This window comes from Balaenoptera ricei, chromosome 6, assembly GCF_028023285.1.
Source record: "Balaenoptera ricei isolate mBalRic1 chromosome 6, mBalRic1.hap2, whole genome shotgun sequence".
Classification (NCBI taxonomy): Eukaryota; Metazoa; Chordata; class Mammalia; order Artiodactyla; family Balaenopteridae; genus Balaenoptera; species Balaenoptera ricei.
The window spans coordinates 112,315,950-112,341,191 of NC_082644.1; the positions used below are offsets into that span (position 1 = coordinate 112,315,950).

The 25,242-nt window shown below is 58.2% G+C and overlaps 1 protein-coding gene across 1 annotated transcript; it reads right to left on the reverse strand.

Moving 5' to 3' along the window:
* Positions 1–4,601: 4,601 nt before the first annotated feature.
* On the reverse strand, positions 4,602–24,870 carry NR5A1 (nuclear receptor subfamily 5 group A member 1). Its single transcript, XM_059926568.1, has 6 exons — positions 24,769–24,870; positions 24,481–24,622; positions 21,797–22,422; positions 14,461–14,580; positions 12,355–12,502; positions 4,602–4,849 (listed from the first exon to the last, which is right to left on the reverse strand). Exons 1-6 carry the CDS (start codon positions 24,868–24,870, stop codon positions 4,602–4,604), a joined length of 1,386 nt encoding a protein of 461 aa, XP_059782551.1.
* Positions 24,871–25,242: the final 372 nt, after the last annotated feature.

Here is a 25,242-nt window from a genome sequence, read left to right on the forward strand (position 1 = left end):
CCACTACCCACTCCCAGTGGCCTCAGCCTCTCTCTCCTTCCAATGGAGCCCCTGGCCCTGGTGCTCCCACTTACCCTGCCAGGTCCCACAGTTCTGTCCCCAGCTTTCTGCCTGTGACTGTCCCTCCCCTCTGTCCCTCCCCTCCTGCCCTGAAGTTCTGACAGCCCCGTGAGGTCTCTGGTAATAAATGGTACTGTAGTGACCTTTCCTTCTCTGGGGGTCACCCTGGCCTGCAAAGGGGGACAGGACGCCAGTCTCCCTGGGAGGAGGGAGGGACAAGGGAAGCTGCCACTTTGGCTTTGAGACTCAAGACAGACCCAGCTTCACCATCAGGGCAGGTGCAGCCAACACTTATTAACACCTACTGTGTACCTGGCTGGTGCTAAGCCTTGTACTGCCTTAGAGCTGCAGGTCCTTACCTCAGCCCTGAGACCACCATCACCCCTATTGTACAGAAAAGAAAACTGAGGTTCAGAGAAGGTCTCCACGACTCATACCTGGGTCTCCCCGGCTGGGTAACATAGAGGTCAGGGGGTGGCAGTCGCTGTGAGTGGGAGCCATCCAGGCAGACTGCTCGGAGGAGGCACCAGGGCAGGTGGAACGGCTTCAGGTCTGATGTGTCATGCTGCGAGAGGACCCCAACTCAGAATCTGGCTATGGGACCAGGTCCTGGCACCACTGATTCTGTGGCCTCGAGCAAGATTCTTCTCTGAGTCCCCGTCTCCTCTTGGGTAGAGCCAGTTTCAGAGCTAAGGTGAGCAGCAGTGGTGATGTGTTAGGGCTTGGCACCAGGATGGGCCCCAAGGTAGGGGCCAGGTGAAGGAGAGGCCCAGGGGCTGGGACGTGGGGTGCAGAGGCTGTTAACACGGTCCTGCTAACCTCAGCCGGGCGCCAGTGCTGCCAGAGGACGTGGCACAGCTGAGGAGCGTCAGAGCAGCCTCCCTGGGGGGAGGGAGGAGAGGTAGCCACTCCAGCTGCAGGTGAGTGGAGGTGGGGCAGGGCTGCATGAGAAGAAGCCCAGAGACCCATCAAGGTACAAGCTGCTCCCAGATCCCTCTACGGCCTCAGGGTCACTTTCACCCTGGGGCCCACCTGCATTGAGTCTGGGACAAAATCTGTCTAGGGTGTAGTTAACCCACCACACAGCACAGGGGTCTGGGTATTTCATTCTGGGCATGGGGGCTGCTGTTGAACTTCTGGAAGCCCAGTGCATCGTCTGCAGAATGGGGGACATCTGGCCCACTCCGCAGGTGACATGAGGCTGTCCTGTGTATTAGTCCAAGTGCCCGGCACACACAGGCACTCGGGAAAAGTCAGCTGTTGCCAGAGAAGGATGTGCAGGGGACTGTGCGTACAGTGGAGGCGAGTTTAAGGCCTTGAAGGCCCCAGGCAGCAAGAAAAGACAGCAGGCCTCCGTGGGGAGGAGCGTAGTTCCTGCCTGCTCGGGGAAGATGCAGCAGTACCCCCAGGGAGGAGTGGCAGGCTGGGCACCACTGCTGAGGTTCACCCACCGGGGTGCTCAGCCCCGGCAGGTCAGGCAAAGCCCACTGCCCGCTACTGTGGGGCAGGAGTGGAGGGGCCGGGGCCTGGAGGGGCAGCAGGCAGGTGGCACTGAACTGGGCTAGGCACTTGGTGGCCCCTAATCTCTGCACCTGCAGTGTCCTCTGACTCCTTCCCCTCACCACCAGAGGGCCCCTGCCTCCTCCCAGACTAATCATATGGGCGGTGGGGGGTGGGGGCAGGCAGGCGGTCAGGGTTGGGACCAAGGAGTCCTTTCCAGTCTCCCCACCCCCTGCTCCATACTCTTCCTCCCCCTCAACACATTGTCTTTACTCTTCAGCCAAAATAACTTCTCTTAGGTCCCCAAACACCGCTGGTTGACACCCCTCCATCCCTCTGCTCACACTGTTCCCTCTGCCTGGACTGACCCCAACTCTTATCTAGCTGGCGAACCCCTGGACATCCTTCAAAACCCAGTTTGGATGACACGTCGGCTATGAAGACTTCCTGTCCCCCCAGGAGCAGAATCAATCACTTCCTTATCTTGTGCAGTTACATGATGTATCACATCAGATAACAATCTGATTAAGGTAATCTCCTACAAGACTGAACGGTCCGCAGGCAGGGGCAGGAACCAGGGTGTCTGCTTCTGGAGCTGCCGAGAGGGAGAGGGAGGCTTTTTCCCTTTGCCTAAGCCACTGCCAAGCTGTGTGCCTGGGGCTGCCTCACCCTAGAAGGAGTGCCTTTTTCTAATTTGTACAGAGGAGCAGGAGCGGCTCTGGAGATAAACTAGTTGGTCAAGGTGTGTCAGGGGGATGGAAGTTTGCATCATGGTTGGCCCTTCTCAGTGTGTGACCTTGGACAGGACACTTCACCTTAGTTTCCTCATCTGTAATCTGGGGCTGTCACCTACCGAAGTGGCTGCGAAGAGCAGATGGGACAAGACCAGTGGACAAGGCAGGCGAAGTCCTGGAAGGGCACCGGAGCAGAGGAAGCAGTCCTCAGAGTTGGCTGTGCTCACTGCTGCCACCAAGCAGGTGAGAGGGGCCAGGCCTGGGGCCTGTGGGTGTGCCACCGGAGGACAGAGAGGAAAGGGCCAGTGCCCTGAAGTCAGGTGGATCCAGGTTTGAATCTGCCCCACCAGATGGCCGACTAAGGGCCCTTGCCAAGTGCCTCTTCTGGATTATAACCCCTGCCTCTCAGGCTACTGCAGGGACAGTGAAGTGATGGATGGCACACTGTAGATGCTCATTAAATGACTGTTGCCTTCTGCCCAAGACGGCAGCTGAGATGCACGCCAGGGTGGCACTGAGGCTGAGGCCCCAGAAAGCCCAAGCATCTCCCAGGCCTCCCAGGGTTGGCAGGGCCCCAGGGATGAGGTGGGGCCCAAAGGGCCCCCAGCAGTGCCTGGTATCCCCCACCTTGGCCCTCACACCCCATCCTGCCTCCCCCGAGTTTGGAACCAAAAGTTACCTAGGTGTTGCCTTCGTCCCATTCGGCGCTTGGCCCCGCCCTAGACAACCCAAACCCACTTAGGAGGCTCTCCTTGGGCCCTAGAATGTAAATAGGCAAAGGTAGCTGGAAACTAATTGCAAAATTTATTCCAGGGCTGCGGGCACTGTGGGGGCCTTAAGGGCACTTCTCATTTGGGGGCTGGGAGTCGCCAGCCTGGCCAGGGGTACACGTTTCAGGGGGGAGGGGTGGGGACTGAGACAGGGTGGTCGAAGGCGGGGGCGGGGATGCCCAGTCACCTCCAGCTGGGCAAGCTCAGCGCAAGCTGCAATGGCAACGTGGAAGCAGGACAGACAGCGGATGCCCAGCCCGGCGACAGAGGACAGCTGAGGCCCCTCCCCTGTGTCTGGCCCTGCAGAGTGTCTTTCAGGACATAGGACAGGAGTTGAGGCCAGGGAGTTGAGGCCCAGCTTCAAGGGTGTACAGTAAGGAACCCAATGGGAGGGGCCAGTGAAAGACGGCTCATCAGCAATGTCCCTGATCTGGAGACCCATACACCCTCCCCAAGATCACCCGGCTTCCCACCCACAGAGACTCTGAGCCCCCCGCAGGCCATGCTGCTGGTCCTCTAGTGGGCTGGGGGCGGAGGGGGGGGGCAAGCTCTCCTCTGGATTGGAGTGAGGGCTCAGAAATAATGACCCAGCACCACCCATGGGTACGTGGTATGAGGGTGTTTGGGAAGAATCCATGGGCTGGTCTTGCTGCTAATCCCCAGTCCCAGCCTCAGACCTCAAATCTGTCCCCTGCCCCTCCACATACACACCTTTCAAGGAGTATCTAAATTAAAAAACAAATAAAACAAAAACAAACAAAAAACTTCTTGACTACAGCTTTGCAGATAAATACCAGCCTGGAGGGCCAACCGTGGGTGGGGCTAGAACGTCGATTGTGCCAAACTTCTCCCCTGCCGGGAAAGGGTTAGAAAGATGATTGCAGCAAAATTCTTTGCAGATAACATGTCAAAATTCTCCCCTGCAGACGTCAGATGGGATAGAAGGTTTAGGGAGGAGGTCTTTGGGTCCTAACCAGTCTCCCAGTATCCTCTAGGGCCCAACAGTCCCTTGCCTAATTTTGCAAACTCTGTTATCCCTGGTTTACAAAACAGAGGGCTTCCCTCCTGGTCTCTGTGAGGGAGTTCTGGAGACCCTCTCCTCTCCTCTCCCCCCCAGTTGATGTCCGCTCAACTTCTCTCTGCCTCTGTTTCCAGGAGAAGGGGAAGGGATGACCTCTGACTCAAGGGACATTGAGGCCCACCAGGGAATCCGAACCCCCTCCCTGGGCCTGTGCGCCAGACTCCAGGACAGACAGCTGGGAGCAGGGGGAGGGAGGGAGTGGCTAGCAGCCACCTCCTTGGGGCACTCTGAGTGGCAGGCAAGTGCCAGTGGTTAGTGGAGACCACCCCACCTCAGCCAGGCCCTGCCCACCTTCACCCACCTTCCCAAACGCAGGGCTTCAGAGAGCGCAGGGGCAGGGGCCTACGTGCTGGGGTCCTGGGTCAGCATAATAAAATAAACCATCTGGAGACCACAGGGGTGCTGCGGCCCCTCCCCCGGCCCCGGCCCCACTTCCCCCCCGTCACTGGCCCAAGCTCAGGTCTGCTTGGCCTGCAGCATCTCGATGAGCAGGTTGTTTCGGGGCATCTCGTTGCCCAGGTGCTTGTGGTACAGGTACTCCTTGGCCTGCATGCTCAGTGCCCGCACCTCCACCAGGCACAGCAGCAGCTGCTGGAACTTGTCTCCACAGTGCGGGTAGTGGCACAGGGTGTAATCGAGCAGGGCGGCATTTGCCTTCTCCTGAGCGTCCTTCACCAGGCTGTGGTTATTCAGGAACTTCACATCTGCAAAGGGAGGAGCCGTTCACCAGCCCCATCACATCATCAACACCGTCACTGGCATCAGCAACGCCAACATCCCTATGATCACCAAAGACATGGGCACTGCCACCATCAACAACGAACCACAGCCTCCCCGTCACCACCATGGCGCCATTACCGTTGTTGATGAACACTGCCACCAGCATCAGTCACCGATACCAGCATCCCTGGTTTTCACACACGTGGTCACTGCTGCCATCAACAATCAAACCACCGTCATTCCCGTCACCACCATGGTCGCCATCACCATCAACACCTTGGTTGAACACCACCATCAGCAGCAGTCACTGACACTAACATCCCTACGGTTATCACACACACGGCCACCACTGACCACCCAGCCACAAGCACCTGTCACCACCACTGCTGCCATTGTCATCAACCCCACCGTCATCACCAAGACCACTGCCAACCTCACCAGGTGCATCCCTGGACACGTTATTTAACCTCTTAATTTCTTCATCTGCAAAACAGGGTGGCAGTAGTGCCTACTTCACAAGATTGTTGTGAGAATTAAGGGAGTTGATATGTAGAAAGTGCTCAGAAGAACAGTGTCTGGCACTTCATAAGACTCAGTGTGTTAGTGTTATTATTACTCCTACTCTCACCACGTCCAGGAACACCACCATCCCCAGCCCCATGGTCAAAACCATCCTGTTGCCATCATCCCCGGGGTAGGCACCATCAGCATCACCACCCTGCCGCCATCATCGCTATCCCCCATCGGCACCATCACCAGAGAGGCACACTGTGAGCGGAGGGGTCCCATCCCCCATTCTAGAGAGTGACAGGCGCTCCTTTGGTCCATGCTCTGACCAATCAAGAGGCTCTGGTACCCCAAGGAAATTTTCTCATGGGGTCGTGGACGTTCACTGCAACAATAGTTACGGTGATGGGGAGGTGGCCTGGATGGCCAGGTGGTGGCTGCATCCCCGGGAGTCCTGTGCAGTAGACAGAAGCAATGGAGCAGACACAGTACTGAGCAAATGGACGGACTTTTAAAAGCATGGGTCTGAGTGGGAAAAAAAACAAAAAATAAAATGAAAAGCAAAAAAGGGAGATCCAGAATGAGATCTATAAGGTAAAGCCACCTACTTAAATGAAAAACACTAGCGCACAAAGCATGCACATTGTGTAAGAACAGAGACAAACAAGAAGAGCCGAGTTAAACGTAAACAGGATGGTTGGTGATGGGAGGGAGAGGCGGGTGGGTGGCTCTGCGTGGACCAACCATCATTTGTACCAGGGACAGAGGAGTGTGATTAATGCATCCCCTGTCCTGGAGGTTCAGTGAAGAAATAAAAATTAAGTGTCTTTAGCGTGAAGTGGATGGTTGTTCAAATCCCAGCCCCACCATTTAGAATCGGTGGCCTGTGCCCTGTCCTTTCCAGACCTGAAGGCCTTCCTCCTCTACGAAAGGGGCCGTGCCCACCTTGCAGCGGGGGGAGCTCCGGTGCCAGGGCACTGCACAGGTGCCTGGCCCCCAGGGGTGCCCATGGAGGGCCAGTTTCCTGTCACAGGAGTCCTCATCACTGCTTGCAGGCTTTTTTCAGCTCCTGGGCAGCATCTCCAGCTGGTGCCCTGTCTAGGGGCTGAAAGTCAGCAGGAATCCACAGAACCTGTCCCCATCCCCCGCTCCGAGCCCCGCCAGGCCTGGGATGCGTCGTCCAGCGGTTCAGAAGATGGTCGTCCATCCACTTCCCCTGCGTTCCCATCACTCCCAGCCCTGCTGCTGCGGGGGAGTCCGGAGCCCAGCAGGCACAGGCCTTGGCCCTTCTAATCCCTCTTAACACCCACTGCGCCAGGAGGGCTGGATGCTCCTGGCAACCCTGATCCCCAGCCGCCCCCAGCATGCCCGCTGAGGCCTGTGTTGTCCAAAGTCGGATTTAGGGAAACCCAAGCTGGACCCAGGGCGTATGGCAGGATCTGGGCCTCCCCCCCATCCTCGCCCCCATCCCCCTCACCTCATTCAGTAAGTGAGCCAGGGTCATATTCTTCCTGGCCTCCCCAGGATCACCATTAGCCCATAAGGCACCTTGTGCCAATTAGAAAGAAGGTCCCCCATGTCCACAGAAAGACAGCTTGGTGAGGGGCATGCGGGCTGGATTTCAGCCTCTACCTTTCCCCTGTCTAGGTGCCCTTGTTCAGGAAACAACCTGTCCAACTGTACATAGCAGCCCTGTTCCCTAGCCTGGCCCTCTCCAAATAAACTCAAAGGTCATGGGAAGTCTCCCCACCTAACTAGCGTCCCCTGGGGGCAAGAGGTGCTTACTGGCCCCATCCCTTTCCCAATCTCTTTCCATCCCAATCTACCTTCAGTCCCCACCATCCCCAGGGCAGTTCTCCTGTTTGTCTTCTGACAATTTACAATAGGAGGCTGGGGGTCCAGAGAAGGGTAGGGACCAGCTCAAGGCCACACAGCAGTAAAGGGGCCCAGAAGAAACAGGTGAGGGTGCGGGGAGGACTGGATAAGATGCTGCAGTAGAGGCAGGAGTGGGAGGCGGCTGGGGAGGACCAACCAGAGCCTCGGCTTTACCAGGATTTACTGTTCCCAGCAGCAGTGTGACAGGGACAGCAGGGCGGAGTGCAGGGTGGGGAGGTGCAGAACAAGGACAGCCTTCAGGGACACCCCCCTCCTAGCAGCTCTACGGGTCCTGCAGCTCTCGGGAGGCTGGAGACCCCCACTGCCCCCACAAAGTGGGCTACAGGGCTGGGGGCGAGAAGCACGGTCACTAATTGAGCCCTGGCCACTACAGTACAAGACAGGAGAGCCGTTTCCCCCCCGCACCTGCTGCACCTTCCCCGCCCCCACCCCCGCCATCACTTAATCCCCACAGACACCCAGGCAGGCCGGAAAGGGCGTCTTCCATGCACGGGCGACAGTGGGGCAGGCCTGGAGCACACAACAGATACCAGAGCCGGGATTCAAACCCACATCTCTCTGGCTCCAAAGCACTATGGGCAAGCAGAGGCGGGGTCAGGCCTGGATGCGGGGTCAAGCCTGGACCCTGGTTCCTGGGGGATTAGATGACATGATGACTTTATGTTCCATCCAACTCAGGAGTCCTGTCCAAGGGCCACCAAGCCTGGGGTCCTTGGTTTCCCCAGGAAGGCTACTCTGGACACCCTCTTGGAGAGGAATGTGGTCAAGTCACGCCCCTTCTCCCAGCCTGCCTCTAAAGGGACTGTCGTGAAGATTCTCTGGGATGCTGGATGTGACAGAGCCAGCATCCCTCGGGACACCACGCCCTTCCTTCCTTAGACACACAAACCTGGAGATGCCCCCTTCGTGCGTCAGAGGCTCAAACCCCAGCTCCACCACCAGCTAGGTGACCCGGGGCAAGTCCCTTCCCCGGTCTGAGCATCAGTTTCCCGTCATCTGCAAAATGGGGGCAAATTAATCTCCGCCTCTCAGGGCACCCAAGAACTGGACCTCATCTGCCCAGCTCTGGGCCTTGAGCCACCACAGGCTGGAGCCGGGCCTGCTCAGCTCCCAGCAATCCGGGGGGTGGGAAGTAGGAGGGGGCTGGGAGATGGCAACCCCACCTCCGAGAGAAGCCCGCTAGCTCTGCAGCGCCGGGGGCCCCCAGGTTCTCAGAAAAGCCCCCTTTTCACGGTTTAATTGAATATTTGAATAATCCTTTCATTCCAGCGAGGCATAAAGAATGTTGTCCCAATAGCGGTGACTCAGGCAGGCGCCCCCGCGCACAATGGCCCCTCGAGTGGGGCTGCTATTCAGGCCGCCTTTTGTTGGCGCGAGCAGTGGGTAAATTGCAAACGCTTAAGGGAATGCTGCTGCCGCCGCCTCAATGCAAGTCAGGAAATCGAATGTTAGGTCAATCCATTAAGCTTCGATTAAGTCCTCTGCAGAACAATGCCAGCCGGGCCCATCTTCATAAACACCGTGATTGCCAGGAGAGAGGCACTAATTTTAATTAAACCTCCTTACCTGCCTTCGCGCCTGCCTGAGCCGGCTATTTAGACACCAAATGGCACCCTTCTGTGGAGGCAGGCAAGAAGGAGGCGCTGAGCGGGCTGAAGGGCGGAGGGGTTGGGGGACAGCCGTCACACAAGTTCAGGCTGAAGCAGCCCAGGGAGGCGCCGCCCCGGGGTGATGCCCAGCATGCCAGCTGGAGGACTAGGGGCAAGTGGCCACCCCATTCTGCGTCCCAGTTCCCTTGGGGACCCAGCTCTGGTGGTCTGGGTGGGATCATGGGAGTAGCCCCCTCCCACCTTCCAGACTCTGGGCAAATCTTCCCCCTCGTCTTGCCCAAATTTATCCACTTCACCCCAGCCCCATGTCTAGCCTCTTGCAGGGCTCTGCGTTGCCACATGCCATCCTTTTCCCATGCTGCAGTTGGAAGGCCCTTGCCAAAATGCAAACTTGATCATGTTTCTCCCTGCTGAAAATCCTCCCCCAGAGAAGGTTCAACGTACTGGCCTGGCATTCAAGGCCTTGCGCAGCTCAGCCCCTGCCCACCTCTCCAGCCTCCTCCTCACCCTCTCCCTGCCCCACAGGTACTTCCAGACTTTCAGGATCACCCATCCCTGTGCACAAGCTGTTCCTTCAGTCTGGGATGCCCTTGCTGCTGCTTGCTTTGTTTCACCCAGAACACTCCTGCTCATACTACAAGGCCCAGCTCAGAGGCCCCTCCTCCAAGCAGACTTCCCTGATATCCTAGGCATAGTTGTTTTCTCCTCTTTGGCCCAGCCCTGATCACACTGGACTGCCCAGGCTCCTCTCCACACCTGGAACCTGTCAGCCAGTGGCCCCTGTGGCTCCCCTGGGCTCCTGTCACTGCACACCGACGAGCTCGGACAGGCCTGGGTCCCGGGTCTTCTCCCCTCACAGCCCCAATACCACTAGAGTTTCTGGCCCCCACCCTGAGGGTCACTGTCCCCAAAGACAATGCACTGTGCCAGACACACAGTGTGCAATAAAGACAGAGAGGGACTCATTCCTTCCTTCACTTCATTCACTAACTTGTTCATTTGCTCGTGAACTTAATGATGGCTATGATAGAAACGATACTGATGCATACTCTGAGGGGCCAGGCCATGCTCTGAACATTTTGGGGAATTTTCTCATTAAATCTCATAGCAAGTTAAAGGTGCTTATGATGTTCATTCTACAGATGGGGAAATAGAGGCTCAGAGAGGGGAGTGACTTGCTCAAGGGCCCACAAGCAGAGAGAGAGTCTAGATTTAGAATCCAGGTGGCCCATCGTTAGTCCCCTTTCCTAACCACTGCTCCACCCTGCCTCGCATGTGTGCACACACGTGCACGCTCCCACTCCTCCGTCCCACCCCCTCCAGCCTGTTCCAGCCGAGCACTGTAGACACTCCCAGTCTCCCAGCCCCAACTGCCTCCTCTGGAAAACAGGATGAAGGCTGGCGTGCAGGAGGGGCTGTGCACTCATGGTTCTGAGTACAGCCCCTTGCCTGGACCCAGGAGAAGAGGGCTGGGCTCAGCCTTCATGTCCTCCCTACACCCCACAGAAGGAGGAGTCCTGGATTTATCACCTGGTGGAGGCCAAGGCTGTGCCGGGCCTGGCAGTCCCCAGCGCTGGGGCTTTGGTAGGAAGAGGGGCCCCGGGTGGTCTGGAGAGCCAAGACGCGGTCCCTACTCTGCAGGGGGCACCAAGATGGAGCCCTGGCCAAGGAACTTGGTGGCTGGCAGCCCCACCCTCCCCAAGACCTCCTAGTGGCCTCTTGACGGCGGTCAGGTCAAGAACTGTCACCTCACACACCACCACAGAACCCACACTACAATACAATGTGTCCCAAGCACACCCCTCAAATCCCTCACATCTCCACATCTCCCCAGTCACCACTCAGCTATATACAGATTGCTCACACCACATGACACATAAAATCCCACTAGCCCATAAAAGTTCACAGTCTATACATGCGCGGAAACTAAGGCACAGACACACACATGACCCCTGGACCCTGCACACCCCAAACCACACACATCCGTGGCTCTGGTGAAACTGAGGTTGGGAGGAGGGTACCACTGCAGGCAGAGGAGGAAGGGGGCTTCCCCAGCGGGAGCCAGCCTGGCCCAGGTCCCTGAGGCCCCGCCAAGGGCTTCAGGCTCCTAACTGGCTGCCCAAGGTTCAGCCCCCACCCCCCAGCATGCTCGACCCCTACCAACCCCTGCAGCCTTGCCGATACACCCTCCAGCTACCAAGCTGCTGTGCCAGCAGAGTCAGGAGGCCCAGCCCAGGCACCCAGTCACACGGCCACGGCCTGAACACAGGGCTTCCCCCAGTCAGTACGTCACTAATCACCCCCTCCCAGCTTGTTTTCTTACCCGCTGCTTCCCCAGCTGCCCCCACTCTTGAGCAGGCACACCCTTGCCAGACTGTGGCTGTGATGCCATCTGCCACAAAGACAGCGTCTCGATCCTGCCCCCTCCCCAGGTGACAAGGCATTCACGCCCCTCTGTTCCAACCTTCCATCCCATCTACACCTCTGCTAAAAGATTTATCCCCCCCCAACAAACTCCTACTCATCCTCCAAGACCCTGTTCATATGTCCTTCCAGGAAGCCTTCCAGGCAGATCCCTTGCTCCCCGTCCTGGGTTCCCCATCTCTCTGTCTCAGCCCTGATGGCACTGGCTGGAGGCCTCTCCCAGACTGGGAGCCGCCTGAGAGCAGGGAAAACCTCTGTGAACGCAGCATTGCTGGGCACAGGGAGGGCACTGGACATGCTTGCTGGGTGAAGGAGGGCAAAAGGAGGCTGACCTGATGAGAGCTCAGACGGAGGGTGGAGACCTGAGCGGCACAGGCTGGGCCGGGGTCAGGAGGGCAAAGGGAGGGAGACACCAGACACTTGGGGAGCCAGGCGAGCTGGCGGGCTGGGCTGGCCCTCTGCCCCTGCCCTGCTTTGTTTTCCTCCCTAGCACTTACCTAAATCTTCCAGGCTATACATTTTACGAATCATTTCACTAATTTATACATTTTACTAATCATATTATGCTTATTGTCTCTCTCCCCAACAGAAGGTCAGCTCCTTGAAGACAGAGATTTGGGGTCTTTTTTGAATGAGTGAATGAATGAATGGGCAAAGGGGTCTGGGCCCCAAAGAGCTCAGAGTCAGAATTCAGACACCCTTAGAGCGTGGAATTAGGAAACACAGGGACCTCAGGATGGGAGCCAGGAATCAGAAGCTCCTGAAATCACATTTTCTGGGGTGGCATCGGCACTTTTCTAGGGCTATCAGCTGGCAATCTACCACATCCTCAGGAGGGTTCCTTGTCCCATCAAGGGCAAGACATTATCCTTAGACATTATCCTGGCCCTCTGTCCTTCCAAACAAAGAAACTCAGGCCCAGAGAGGAAGCAGGCCCTGGGCCAGGTCCCCTTTATTCACTAAGAGAGGCCCCCATCGGAGAGCCCCACCTTAGGGTCTCCTTGCCCGCCCGCCTCCTTACCCCCAGGCCAGGCCTTGCTCAGCCCACTCACCGAGGCTGAAGAGGATGAGGAACTTGAGGCAGACGAACTCCTGGCGGTCCAGCTGCAGTGCGTGCAGCTGCAGCACCAGCTCCTGCGCCCGAAGCACCAGGCTGTGAAGCAGGGAGCCTGCCTGGGCGGCCACCATGGTCAGCTCCACCTGGGTGGGCAGAGGGCAGGGGTCAGGGACACCAGGGGAGGGCGTGGATAGGGGGCACTGGTCGGAGGCTGGGGGTCAGGGGTGCCCAGCCTTGGAGCTGAGCCAAGTGGGGAGGGGGAGGCGTGGCACCTCCTCAGGCCCCTGGATCCCCCCCAGGCTCCCAGCTCTGCTCCCACTGCCCGGCCCAGAGCTGAGGGCCCCCGTGCCGCAGAGCCGACACCAGGCAGGTGGGTGCAGAGGGAGAGCTGAAGGGTCCTTCCTGCACAAAGAGCCGCCGCCAGGCCCAGTGGTACAAGCAGCTTTTGTGTTTTGTGTGGCGTCTGCAGTGAGCACCACGTCGTGCTGGGTGGGGGGCGGGGCAGCCGTGCCTGGATCCGCGTGGATGCGGCCACATGACCGCCCGGGGCCCACACATGGACACCTGGACTGCAGATGTGGCCACAGCTCAGCTCACGTTCACACACATGGAGGGACACACTCACAGCCTCGTCCACCTGCTTCAGGACGTGAACACACACACACACACACACACACACACACACACACACACACCCTTGTAGGGTCACATCACAGGGTAACACAGACACATGCCTGTGTATATGTTCCCACTGACATGGTGACGGGCAGATCTCAACACCCACCCACTTATGTGTGTGGAGATGTTTGTACAATAAAATACAGGCGCACACACACACACACACACACACACACACACACACGCACGCACAGGACTGTCCCATAGCCTCAGAGGCTTCCATCCACATGTTGACAGAGCCGACACTCACACCTCAGACTCCTTCATGTGCTCTCCCAGGTGGCTCAAAGTTACATCCTTGCAACCAGGATTCTGCTGGCCCTGGATGGCCTGAGACACCCAGGTGAGAACAGAGGATGAGGACAAAGGGTTGGAGGTAGGGGGTGGGGAGCAGGGCCTCAGTCTCCAATCTCTCCCCCCAAGCACCTATGACACCCACTCCTCTTGTATGCCCCCAGGAGTGACGCTCCCTCCACCAGCCTAGACCCTGGGCATCAACCTCCCTTTCCTTCTCCCTACTTCCCTCCATTTCCCCTATGCCTCCTCTCCCCTCCTCCTTGAATTGTGCCCTCCCAGGTCCCCAGTGTTCTGAGCAGCGGGTGGCTGCCTTCATTTCCTCCTCACCCCCCATCTTGCCCCCTCCATGTGCTTCCTCATATACAACCTGGTTGTGTCCTTCCCCACTTAAAACTCTTCTGATGCTCCCTGCTTGATTCCAGGAGCCACCACACCTGCCTCCCATCCTAGTGCCCCTAATTCCCTGCTCTAAGAGTGTCCAAATTCTGACTCTGACCTCTTTGGGGCCCAGACCCCTTTGCCCACCCATTCAGCCATCCAGCCATCCAACCATCCATCCATCCATTCATCCTTCCATCCATCATTCAGGATTTAGAACCTGCAAGGTCTTGCCCATCCCAGCCCCCAGCCACACCTCCAGCCTTATCTCTCACCTCATCCCAGCCCCAACAGGGCACCTGCCCCCCAAACCCATGTCCCAGCACACCGGCAGCCCCCAGCAGCGCAGCAGTCCTAACCTGCCTCTCTAAGCCTGGCCCGTGCTACCTCCTCTGCATGTGTGGAGGTGGGGATTGCCCCTCCACCCCGTCACTACCCAACCAGCCCTTATTTACTCTTTCACTACCCAGCGCCACCATCACGTCCTCCAAGAGCCTCCCTGACCCTCCCCACATCCCTGAGCTGCTTCCCCCAGAGCAGGGCTCCCAGGGCCTGGTTCCTCTCAAGGTCAAATCTAGGGCTGATCAGAGGGAGGTCGGGCTGGTGGGTATCCCATGAACCTGGGGAAAGGGCTGATATTCAGTGGTGCCCAGGGCCAGCCCTGGAGAGGCCTGGGACCTCTTCTGGGCCCAGAATTCTGGAAGTGTGTGCTGGGGGGTCAGGACAGGGCGCAGTAGGGTCTGGTCACCTCCTGCCCAGTGACCAGCAGGATGCTGCCCTCCTTGCCATGTTGGATCTGACGGTAGATGTGGTCGAACACCAGCAGCTCGCTCCAGCAGTTCTGCAGTAGTGTCATCTGGTCGGCCACCTGCAAGGAAGAGGCACACAGGGGTCCAGGGTCCAGCCACGGTCCAGCTGGGGACCGTCCCCTCGCCCCTCCTCCTCCCAGCTCTGAGTTCAGCAGCTCAACTGGGTATGTGACCTGGGCAAGCTGCCCAACCTCTGTGTCCAGTTTACCCATGTGTCTTCTTCATCAAAGTGTGGCAGGGGTCTAGCAAAATAATAAGAGGGTCTAACGGAGGTGCTCAGGCCCCGGCTCTGCCTCTTACAAGTTGTATGACCTTAAGCAAGTTCTGTAACCTTTCTGGGCCTCTGTTTTCTCATCTGGAGAGTGGGCAAAGTATTAGAAGGTGGTCTGGCACATATTAAGCCCCCAATAAATGTTACAGAATAATGTCTACGGAAGTGCTTTGTGAAGGATTCCTTTAAATGCAAGGGAAGATTAGTATTAATTTTTCCTTGTGCCCATTTGGCCTGTGGTCACATCTCTAGCAGCCTCAATCACTCAAAAAGGAGCCATGTAGAGAAAACAGAGGGCTTCCTCGCAGTCTTGTGCAGAGCTTTGAAGTTCATGGGAAGAGAGGAGGTCCGGCCCAGGGAATGAGCAGGTGGCTGGCAACGGTCTACATGAGAAGCAGGAATAGAAGGGCACATGGGGCCGATTCTGAATCCCCAGGCTGCACTGAGGGGCGCTCAGTGTGAGGGCAGGGACTATCCTCCAGTCTGGGGGATCGCCACATTCTAGCATGGCAAGAGTAGACCCTCGTGACGATGACAAGTGGGACTCAGGACCATGGGATGCCAGAGCCAGAAGGGCCCTTAGGGATCTCCTGGCCTAAACTCCTATTTCCGGATGAAGAATCTGCCACCCAGTGAGGGCAAGGGACTCTCCTGGGGTCACAGAGAGGCAGAGCCAGGCCAGGGCCACGGCTGGCATTCTCGGTCCACAACTCTCCATAGTGACAAATACTGAACACTTCTGGGTGCTCAGAACTGCGCTGGGTGCAGCGTGTCATCCTAGGAGGACATAGTGCAGACTCCAGTCCCTTTCAGCATCTGTGGCTCATCAGCCAGCTGCCATCGACCCAACGGGCACCCTCCAGGCACCTTCCTGGGCCATGCCCTACAGTGAGTGCAAATCACGATAGCTAACAGTCACTGTGCTGCAGCTCCACAAGCCTTTGTAGTTGGTACTAGCGTTATCCCCAATCCATGGAGAGAGGATGAGCTCTTCCAGAGGATGAGCACTTCCAGATGAGCTCAGAGAGGTCAAGTAACTTACCCAAGGTCACACAGGTCTGTCTAGCTCATCTCTGCTCTTGACACTAGGTGTGCAGGAAGACCCACCCTTGCCACCCTAGATTTCACGGCAGGCTCACTACCTCACCCATGAAGCCCTCCCCATCCTCTGGACATGGCACCTGTAACATCTGATGGCACCATTCATGCCTCTGTCTTCCCTGACACCTGTGGGGTCTGGGAGGAACAACCCCCAACCTGGAGACCAGAGTAGTCCAGGCAGCCCCTGGCCTGAAAAGGAACTGGCCCAGGCCTAACCAACAGCTCTCTCTTCTCGGGGGCTAGAAGCCCCCTCCTCCCCTCTGCTCTGCTCCTCTCCTGGGAGTGGCCCTGGGGCCTGTCCTCAGACAGATAGAGGGAGAGAAAAGTGGACAAAGAGCAAAGTGAGCAGCTGGACACACTGTCAGGCTTCCTTCAGGCCTCGCCTGCTCAGCGCTTCCCCAGCCTGTACGGCTGAGAACAAGAGGAAGGGTCTGCCTCTATCCTGCTCTGAGTCCCCAGCCTCCCACCCTCCCCTCCTCCCCTCCCCTCTGTGTCAAGAACCCATACCTCCCCATCCATCTCCCAGCAGAAGGTCCGTCCTAGAGCCCCATTACTGTCAGAACAGCAAGCCCAGCCAGGGGGACCCGAGGCTCAGCCACAGGTAGCCCTGGATGGGAGGGGCCGGGAGAGACTAAGAACCAGGCAGGGATGCATCGCAAAGACACCTCGCCTTATCGTGCCTCAGGAAGTGGCCGGTCCCCAGAGAGCCTCCCCATCACAGCTTCCAAGGAGGGAGGCAAGGCTCAGTGAGAGCCTAGACCAGGCCCCATTCCCAGCACGCCCGGGACTCCTCACCCCTGCCCACTACAGATAAGGGAGCAGATGCTCCCCTCAGGTAACCGCAGGGAGCTGGGCTCTGCACAGACGACCCGCCTGGGCTGGTCTTCTTGGGGGGCAGGGTGGGGGGGTTGGCACTCCTGGAGCCCAAGCAGGAGGTGCCTGGTCCGGGAGTCGCACTGGCCCACTTTGGGCAACCCAGATGGAGGCAGAGGGGAAGGGAGGACGTGCAGGGCTGGGTTCTGCCCCCCACCCATTGGGGCCCTAGGGAGCAGACACCCTTGTGCCTGAATTAAAGGAACAGGGGGTGGGGAGGTGGAAGCGCAAGAGATAAGGGGGAGAATTAGGAGATAAGCTGGCTGAGCTTTGGGCAGAAAGCAGAAGGGGTCACAGTGACCCGGCTGGCCGAGCCCTGGGAGCAGACTCTGTACCCAGACCTCAGACCCCGGGAGTGGGGGCAGCCCTGCCCACGGGGCTGATAGGGGTGCAGGGCAGAGAGATGCACTACGGTGGCTGGGCTTTGGTGCCCTGTGCCCTCTGATTCCCACTTAGCCACGCACCCTCTCCTGCCCTGATTTCCTATTCTGAGAAATGGAAAAAAATAAATCCTCCCTCTTTTGGTTAGAGAAAACATATGAGCACAGCGGTGTCAGTCGTGAAGGGTTCTGGGAACCCATGGTCAGCTATTCTGGGGACTCTGCCCTGGCCCGGGTTCCCCTCCCCACCAGCCAAGCAATCGTGCCTTCCAGACTCTTTACTAGCTCTTCCCCTGGATGGACACATAAAGACACCAAACTCCAAACACTCCCCACACAGATGGACACAGACACACACGCACACAGACACACACACACACACAGACACACAGACACACTCCCCTTTTTATTTAAAAGAAAACCAGAGGGCCCTAGCTGCCAGCCCCTCTCCATGGGAAAGCAGGTGGCTAAGAGGCTCACTTAACCAAAGAGGGCTGGTTTTCACCTTCCGTGGGCTTTTCCCTAAGCAAAAGGTTCTTCCTCTACCCTCAGTCCGCCCTGCCACCCTGGGAACAAGGACATGTGCAGTCTCAGCCCTGGGGTCCCTCATCAGCCTGGCCTGTCTGCCGGGCCCACCAGCCGCCCACCCCTCCTGCCGGTCTGCCACAAATCTTCCTGGAGCCTTGACACTTTGCAGCCTGCCTCGGAGACAGGGTATTTATGTGTGCCGAGATGACCTCCTTCCCAGCAGGCCCCCCTCCGGAGCCCCCTGGGGTCTGATCAGTCTGGCGGTCGAAGGCCAGTGGGCTCTGTAATTCTCCAGTGGCTGACAAGCCGCGGGCTGGCCATGGCGCTCTCCCGGCCGAGTGGTTGGCCGGCTGTCATTTGTCAGTCCAGGACTGACAGAGTTACTGCCACTTAAATGAAACCATATACCTAAGCAGTTAAATCTGTTGCCAATCCGGGGCCTCGGAGCTGGATGTCACGGGTGAACTGATGTCAAGATGGGTCATTAGGCACTCTTGGCCCTTGCTTCCACCTCCCTGATTCCTATCTTGCATCCTCCCAGCGACTGTCCAGAGAGGCTGCCTGCCTGGGCCTACACCCTGCCCCCACTGAGCAGTATGTACAGGTGAGTTTCTGCTACCTTGCAGGTATGAAGCTGCTTTGGAAGCCCAGGGCAAGGTGGGCCCCCGTCTTCTCCCAGAGCTCTAGTGCTCAGAGGAGTGTGGACACGATGTATCTTTTCTCCCTCTTCCTGGCCAGGCCTGTCTACCCGCCTGCAAGGTTAGATTCAATGGTACAGCGGCAGAGGGGCCCAGCGAGGGAGGGAGCCGCTGCCCCCACTCACTGAACACTTCCTGGGTGCTGCACCCTGTGCTAAATTCTTTACCTGCCCTAGCTCACTAAGCCCTTCCAACAACCCTATGAGGTGGCTACTATTTCAACTCCCCCTTTTTTACAGATAGGGACAAATGAGGCCCAGAGGAGTAAAGTCACTTGCCCAAAGTCACACACCAGATAAGTGGCAGATATGGAACTTGAACACGGGCCTCTCTGATTCTGGTGTATGTTACTAACCTCTGTACCATGTCAGATCTAACACACCGTGATTGCATGAGAGGGACTTCCCTGTCAGTCCAGTGGTTAAGACTCTGCGCTTCCATTGCAGGGGGCACAGGCTTGATCCCTGGCCAGGGAACTAGGATCCCACATGCCACACGGCCTGCCCCACCTCCCAAAACAAAAATGGAGGCAGAGGGACATCCAAGCTGGGAAAGAGGCTGGAGGAGGACAACCCCAAAAGGGCATCTGGAGCCCCATTATCAGCTCAGCAAAGACCCCAGGCTTTCCCCTGGACAGCAAGACGTCATCAGCATCACAGAGGGCTGAGCAAGCCTCTGGGGAGATCTCAGGCTCTGTGGTGGGAGCCTGCCCTGCCCAGGCAGGCTGTCCATCACCCACTGCCAAAGGACCTACTGCTAGTCCAAGCTCTGCTTCCGACCCTGCCTACCTCTCCAGCCCTGCCTCATAGGACCACCTGAGACCCCCTGACACATGGTACCTTTTCACACTTCTGGGTCTTCTCCGGTCCCCTTTCCCAGAACGCCCTTAACCTTCTCAGACTGCTTTCTGGAGAGGTACAGATCAAAGAAACCTTCCCTGACTTTCTAACATAGAGCCATTTGCTCTCCTGCTGGTCTCCCTTGGCCCCTTTCTACTGCTGTCAGAGCCCCGGGCACCCTGTGTTGGCATTACCTATGTGCATGTCTGTCTCTTCCTCTAGCCTGGCAGCCCCCTGGGTCCAATTCATTTCAGTGTCCCTATGCACAGGCCAAGGGCTGCCCCACTCTCAGAGCCAGGGAGCCCCCTCTGCTGTCTGCTGTGTCCTGCCCGGAGGTGAGGAATGAATGGTCAGTCAAAAGAGAGAACAGGGACTTCCCTGGTGGCACAGTGGATAGGACTCCATGCTCCCAACACAGGGGGCCCGGGTTCGATCCCTGGTCAGGGAACTAGATCCCACGTGAACGCCGCAACTAAGAGTTCACATGCCACAACTAAAGAGCCCATGTGCTGCAACTAAGGAGCCCACCTGCTGCAACTAAGATCTGCTGTAACCAAATAAATAAATAAATAAATATTTTTTAAAAAGAGAGAGAACAGTCACTCAGCTCCCCTCACACTTTTCTGCTTCCCTACCTCTGGCTTTGCAAATAGACATCAGTCCAGGGCTTATTGGACCAGTGGGAAAGAAGCTCCACATGGCTGATGAGATGCCCTCTAAGGGCTGGGCTGGTACTTATCTACAAGGCTTCTTTACAGAGGCTGGTAACGATGGTTCATATTCCTGGGCTTGATTCAGAGACTCTGGGAAGGGGAAGCAGGAAGGTTTGGACCACAGAGAAACCAGAAGCAGGAAAAAACACTCAGCTAAGCTTGGACAAAAGCCCTTCCCATCCTGCGTGAAAAACCCCGAGAGACCAGGAAGGCGGCCAGAGGAAGTGCCCTGCCCCTGGATCCAGGATTCTAGAAGGCCAGGAATGCTCTGCTCCTCCTCCCCTCTGCACTGGGGGCTCACGGGAAGCCTGGAGGGAAAGCTGGCAACCAACCGAAGGGTCTTGGGATCTTCCTCCCCCACCAGGGCCTCCAGCCACGAGTGGAAGGCAGATGGGATTGTTTGAGGCCCTGCCTCTTGTTCTACCCATGAGGTCGGCCTAGAGGTGGGGCAGGGGTGAGAAGTCCCACCCCATGACAGACAGCCGGCACATCCCCAGACCTCAGCCACGACAGGCCCTCCACAGTAGAAGCAGAAGGCGTCACGGCCAATGCTTGGTTGCTCTGGGCCCCAGAGCAACCCAGGCTCCCAGCTCCACGATGCCTTGAGGGTTCACAGTGCCCAGGTTTCATCTTATCCCCCCTGACCCCCATGCCCAGCCCAGCCCCTGCAGACAGTACCCTTGGCCCATCCGGACACACGCCCCTGGAGGAAGCCCAGGCCTGAGTGGCATCAGCACTGACAATGCCACTCAAGGCTGCAGTGGCCCCAGCAGGGAGGGCAACAGGCCCTGCTGTTTACACCCAGTCCCAGAACAGCCAAGGGGACTAACCTGGGAAAGGCAAACATCAATAGGCCTGAACTAAAGGCCTATCATGTCTCCGTCTAGGCCAGGGAGGATGGGCTTGGCCAGGCTTGGGGAAGGGGGGGGCCTCTGAAGTTGGCAGAAACCCTGATCATAGGGAGCCAGGGCACTAGAGGGGCAGCTCCCAGTCTTCGGGTGCTTCAAACCACTAGGCAGGATGATTGGGAAGTTCTTCCTTGTCTGGCCTTAGTTTCTCCCGCTGCTTTCCTGCTCACTTCAGCCGCAGGTACCTCAACCCAGGGGAATGGAAGGCCTTGCAGCCGAGGCATCTGGAAGATGAGGGGCGGACCCTGCAATCTCCCACTTACCCTCCCACCTAGCACTCCCTGCACACACAGACACACACATTTACACGTGGGACTAACCATCGTGCATGAGAGATGCAGGGACAGTAAGATCTTTCACCTTAGCTGGGAAGGAGAAGCATCCCAAACTCTGAGATACTAAGACCCCTTCTGTGATATCTGAGGCTAGCAGGGAGTGGCGGCCTCTCCAAATGAGAGGACAGGGTGCCTTGGACCCTCTTCCTGACATTGGCCCGGGGCAACCAGAGGCAGCCTCCCAGGGACTGAGCTAGTCCTTTGCGAGAGCCCAGGCTCTCAGAGGAAGAAAGATAAATGTCGACAGGGGCTCAGACTGGGAGAGAAAGAGACAAAGATTGAAGGGACTAGAGAGAGACAGGGAAGCAGAGAGATAGCACACCAGGGAGAGAGACAACAGAAAGAGGCAGAGGCAGAGATAAAAGAACCAGAGGCCGTGAGAGATAGACACTCAGGGAACAGAGAAGGAGAAAGAGGGAGGGGTGAGTGAGGAGGTGGGAGAGGGACAAGGAAGGCTATGATGGACCAGAAACACTCCTCATGTCCCCAGTGTGGCCTCCCTGTCCCTAGACATGGCCTGAAGCCAGTGGGCATGAGAGCCCCACGCAAGGGGTGGCCAAGACTGAGACTTGGGCAGCTGAGAGGACACCCCAGAACCAGTGGCCAGCCAGGTGGGAGGAGGGACTCACCTCCAGCTCCTTGAAGACCATGCACCTGCGTGCCCAGTCCACGATGGAGATGAAGGTCTGGTCAGCCATCCTGCACAGGAGGCTGAAGGGTGCAGGCTGGTCGGGGCGGCCTTTGGCCGGTTCCTGCAGGCAGCCCACGATGCGCGCCCGTACCTGGTCCTCATCTGGCTCCAGCTGCAGCAGCTGCAGGATGAGCTCCGGCACACCAGGCCCTCCGGAGAAGGGCTCTGGGTAGCCGTAGGGCGGCCCGGGCTGTGGGGGGCTGGCGTAGGGCTCCGGGTACTCAGACTTGATGGCACGGCCAGGGAAGGCAGGATAGAGGTAGCCAGCCAGTGGCCCGTGGGCGCTGGGCACAGCCATAGGCAGCGCTGGGGCCCCAAAGTCGCCCAGTGGCCCAGCAGGTGGACCAGAGGCCAGGCCCTTGGGCTCAGGTGCATGCAGGCCGGGGGGCAGCATGTAGTCCGGCGGGGGAGGGGGCGGCGGGGGCACCCCCATTGGGGGGCCTGTCTCCAGCTTGAAGCCATTGGCTCGAATCTGTGCCTTCTTCTGTTGCTTCAGGGCCCGGTCCCGCTTGTACATGGGCCCAAACTTGTTCCGGCCGCCCCGCATGCGGTCAGCACGCACGGCTGTGGGCAGAGGCAGAGGGGCAGGCTCACCGCCTCCAGGCCACCCGCCATACCACCCCACTCACAGTTCTTCCCCAAACCGATCTGACTGGGTCACTCTCCAGCTCAATACCTCTCATGGCTCCTCCAGTGCCCTTAATCTGGCGTTCAGAGGAAGTCAATCTCCCTAACCCGGCGTTCAAGGCCCTGTTCACCTCTCCATCATCCCCCGCCTCACGAGACCCTGTGTTCTTTCCACTCCACCTTACTATCTCTCTGCTCCTCTGCTTGGCACTTCCTCCACCCTGCCTTTGGTATTCCTTCTGCCTCAAACCCTTTCCTTCTCTCATGCCTACTAAACACCCAAAGTGTTCCTGGATTCACCCAGGCAGCAGCCACTGTTCTTGCCCCGGATGTCCTGTCTCTTGCCCACTCTCGTCCTGCTGAGTGCTATTGTACCATGGACCCAGGCTGAGAGCTTCTGGGGACTCAGCAGTGGGTTCAGGTGCCCAGCACAGGGCCTGAGATGGTGACAGGAAGTGGGCTCTGGTCAGCCTTGTTCACAGGTGGGTCCCCAGTGTCCAGCTGCTTCTTGACTGACTGCCTGACTCTGTTGAACCCCTGTTGCAAAATGACTCGGGTTTCTGCCGCTGCCTTCAAATCTGAAGCTGAGTTTAGGGCTGACTGGGGCTCTATGCTGGCGGGAAGGGACCTCCCTTGCTGACCAGATGTCCCTCCGCCTGGCCAAGAATGTGTCACCAGCCGGACCCAACAGGTGTGTCTCTGCAGCCGAAGTGTGGCCCCCAGCCCCTGCTCAGACAGGACCCCACCCTGGGCTCCAGGAGAAGGGAGAGAGGAGGAGGGAGAGGGCGGTGCTCAGCAAGGGATGTGTCTCCGGGGCCCATGCAGCCAATCTTCCTGCCATGGGGGTGGGCAGCCCTGCTCCACGCCCTCAGGCCCCGCGAGGGGTTTCTGCTGCTCACAACAACCAGTTCTTCTGAGCCCCTCAGGACCTGGTGCTGGGCACATGGGCTCTGGGGACAGGACAGGATACCCCCCCTTCCATCAGGGGCCCTTCCTCTAGGTGACAGGACTTATGGCCTGCAGCTCTCAGAGCCACCAGGGGCCTTCTACTTTGTTTAAAAACTTTAACCAACAGCTGCCTGCTCGGCACACAGCCCGGCTGGGGCCAGCAGGGTGGAAGCCTATGACTGTCCACCCTCAAAGAGTTTGAGTTTTTCCTGCTAAAATGTTTTTCCTCCCCTCCGGACAGAGAGCTAGGGGTGGGGGTGGGGAGACAAGGATGGGCCTGGGTTCTCTGGGGGCGATTGCTCTCCATTCCCCAGCCCTCTAGGGCCTGGCTAAGAACCTGCTGAGTGAATGAACTGAGTGAATCTTGTGGATGGATGGACAGACGAACAGATGGGTGGTCTGAGTGAGTGCAGGCTGCACAGTGATGCTGGACAGATAATAACATAAATAAGAATAACAGTAATAGCTAACCTGTTGAGCATTTTCTACGTGCCAGGCACCACGCTAGGAGCTTTTCATACAATTCTCTCACTAACTCCAGGAGGAAGGCACTACTCTTAGGCCCATCTTTCAGATGGGGAGTCTGCAGCTCAGAGAGGTTAAGGAACTTGCCCAATGTCACCCAGCCTGTAAGTGGTGGCACTGGGACTTGAACTCCAGTAAAGGTATTGAAAACCTTGGCGCTGGCTGGTATGGGATGTCAGTGGGGGTGTGACAGACTCCTGGCAGAGGGAGGAGCTCTGTGGGGCTCTGCCCTGTGCTACCTTGCCCGCAAGGGCTGGGGAGAAGGTCATCTCTCTGGGGTTCACTTTTAGATACTTCTCAAGCCATCCCAGGCTGGTCCCGCATGCATCCCTTCACCCAGACCGACATCAGTTCTCACTCCTCCCCCACAGAGATCGGGGCCCTAATGTCACATGAGGGGCTAATCGCCTGGCCCCAGAAACTTTAAGAAGACCTATGGTACCCTGCCCTCACCCCTTCTCCCACCCCCACCCCCTGCCCCTTGCCATCAGAGGTCAGGGGTAGGAGGCGCGGCGTGCGCACCTTCCAGGCGCATCCCCACCGTCAGGCACTTCTGGAAGCGGCAGAAGGGACAGCGCTTGCGCTGCGTCTTGTCGATCTTGCAGCTCTGGCTCTCGGTGCACGTGTAGTGCTTGTTGTTCTGCACCGTGCGCTTGAAGAAGCCCTGGGGGAGAAGGGGGTCAGCGTGGGAGGGGACAGGCCCCGTCTCCCCTTCCCTGCACTTCCCAGCAGGGCTTTCCGCCGCTTCCCGCCGGCTGCTCGCCAGCCTTCCACGCCGGTCGGTCCCTTGCCGGCCAGCTGCCCGCTCACCTTGCAACTCTCGCATGTGAGCAGCCCGTAGTGGTAGCCAGACACCTTGTCCCCACAGACGGGGCACAGCTCGTCCAGGTCCTCGTCGTACGAATAGTCCATGCCCGCGGCGTCCGCCTGTGGAGGGAGGAGAGGCTCATCGCGGGCGGCACTGCGACTGGCAGCGCCGCGGACCTGGGTCCGGCGGGTCCTGCACCGCCGCGGCCGCGCTCCCCAGGGTGCCCTCCTTCTGGGCCCGGCCCCCGGCCCCCACCACAGCGCCAGAGGTCGAGGGCGCCCGTTGCACGCCACCCATTAGAGTGCCCTGAGCAGCCCGCAGCACGTGTGCCTGGAGCAGCTCCCCTGCCGGGCCCTTGCTGACCCTGTCCCCACACTTCCGCCCCACGCGCTCCCCAACCCTCCCAGGGGCTCCTCCTGAGCGGCCCCCCGCCGCCCCCGATCTGGGACTCTCGGATTAAATGCGCTTTGATCCGG